The following is a 1,692-nucleotide window of genomic DNA, read 5'->3' as shown; positions in this document are numbered from 1 at the left end:
TTCATGGGTATTATATGTGGTAATATGGGCAAATGAAAGCTTAGGTTTTATTTCATAATTTTATTAATTCCAAAGAACACCTACCAGAACAATTTCTATTCTTATCACATTATCACATTTATGCCAAGAGTGTGAAGCAGGTCTATAAAACATCTATATAACTGTGGTACTAATATCTGTTGTTGCAATTTGACATATGTTGCTTACTTTTTATGATTTACAGGTCTTATATAATTATGCAATGCTAATAAATGGTCAGTACTAACCAAAGTTCTCATCCAATGAACTTGGCAAGATTTCCATTTCAATTTGCTGGTGATGCAAAGTACTTGCAAAGTACTTGCAGTATCCAAGTGCAAGTCAATATCTGTAAAATAATATATGTGATGTTTTGTAGTTATAAACAGATAATGTATGTAAGGTATCTATGCTCAGAATTTAGTTTGTAATTTCAAGTTGAAATATGTTTTGTGCAAATACAAAAATTAGCTAATGGCAATGAAAGAATATTCTAAATAATGTTCAACTTTAAAGTAATACAGAAATATATAATATATAGAGACAACCAATGTATTGTTTCAAATGCAATGTGCTAATAAAATAAAGTCATTTCAATTAATCTTAGAACTGTACTATACTATTTACACATTGATCAAGCACTTACCTGCATCCATACTGGTTATTTCTGGCTCATCTGGGTGTGCTGGATCTGATAGATAATATAACGCATAATGAAAATCAATACTTCTTACCAAACAATGTTAATTATTGTAATCTTATGATAATGTATATATAAAACTGCATTGACTCACTCAGCAGGCAAATTTTGATCTGGGTATGCATTGGGGCACAAACGGGTTGATGATGCATATTGCCGTTGAGAAAAATTATGGCTACATATCCTTTGACTTTTATTTAATTGTGTAGGTGTTTTCTTCCTTAATGTCGATATACCGGTTACTTGTATCCACTTTGAACATCTATCAAAAAAGAAGAGAATGTTGATTTACAATTTTACTTAATGAATAAAATGACACTTATATGTCTATAATACTTAATGTTGGCAGTACAATATACACTTACCTTTGTGGTTCTTTAGGAAACCGATGGTACATGAATTCAGGATGAGAACTTTTGGACCGTTTGAACTAACCATGTGTTCCAAGTGACAGATGCCTGAAATGTAAACATGCAGACGATTCAAAAAGCCCGCTAATTCTTTCCGAATGAAGCACAGCGATCTCTAGCGTTGATTGAAGTAACTAAACTCTTGAGTAATCAGTTAGAATATTTACACCTTTTTCGTGCCTTCCAGTCTTTCGTATATAGTCTTTGGCCAAAACGAAATGGGACAGGCGCCATCTTAGTTTTGAGTTGGTTCGTGACGAGTGTAGACGTCTTGTCTAAGTGTTTGTGATTGATATTTTCTTAAGTGTGAAAAAATAGTATTCCGAGTGATTACAAGAAAATCGTTGTTCTAGTGTTTCGTCCAGACAGATATGGAAATGGTTTGTGGGGTACGTGGGGGTATTTCTCAAGTTCCATTTTTTTTCTAATATTCAGTCTCTGTATTAATGGGGACAACGTTTATTATGTTTGCTGTAGCAAATATCATGTATGATTCCTTCATCCATATGGCACCTTCCCCTCTCAAAATCCATTTCCATCACTGGTGGTATAAAATAAACCCCC

General features: G+C 33.1%; 1 protein-coding gene across 1 annotated transcript; it reads right to left on the bottom strand.

Moving 5' to 3' along the window:
* Positions 1–617: 617 nt before the first annotated feature.
* LOC143029457 (52 kDa repressor of the inhibitor of the protein kinase-like) lies at positions 618–1,170 on the bottom strand. Its single transcript, XM_076192103.1, has 3 exons — positions 1,084–1,170; positions 813–980; positions 618–709 (listed from the first exon to the last, which is right to left on the bottom strand). Exons 1-3 carry the CDS (start codon positions 1,113–1,115, stop codon positions 691–693), a joined length of 219 nt encoding a protein of 72 aa, XP_076048218.1. The 5' UTR covers positions 1,116–1,170; the 3' UTR covers positions 618–690.
* Positions 1,171–1,692: the final 522 nt, after the last annotated feature.

The sequence above is a fragment of the Oratosquilla oratoria genome, chromosome 11 (assembly GCF_046742065.1).
Source record: "Oratosquilla oratoria isolate Oo_2021 chromosome 11, ASM4674206v1, whole genome shotgun sequence".
NCBI lineage: Eukaryota > Metazoa > Arthropoda > Malacostraca > Stomatopoda > Squillidae > Oratosquilla > Oratosquilla oratoria.
The sequence above is the reverse complement of the archived record's forward strand: the minus strand, read 5'-3'. Positions and strand labels throughout refer to the sequence as shown.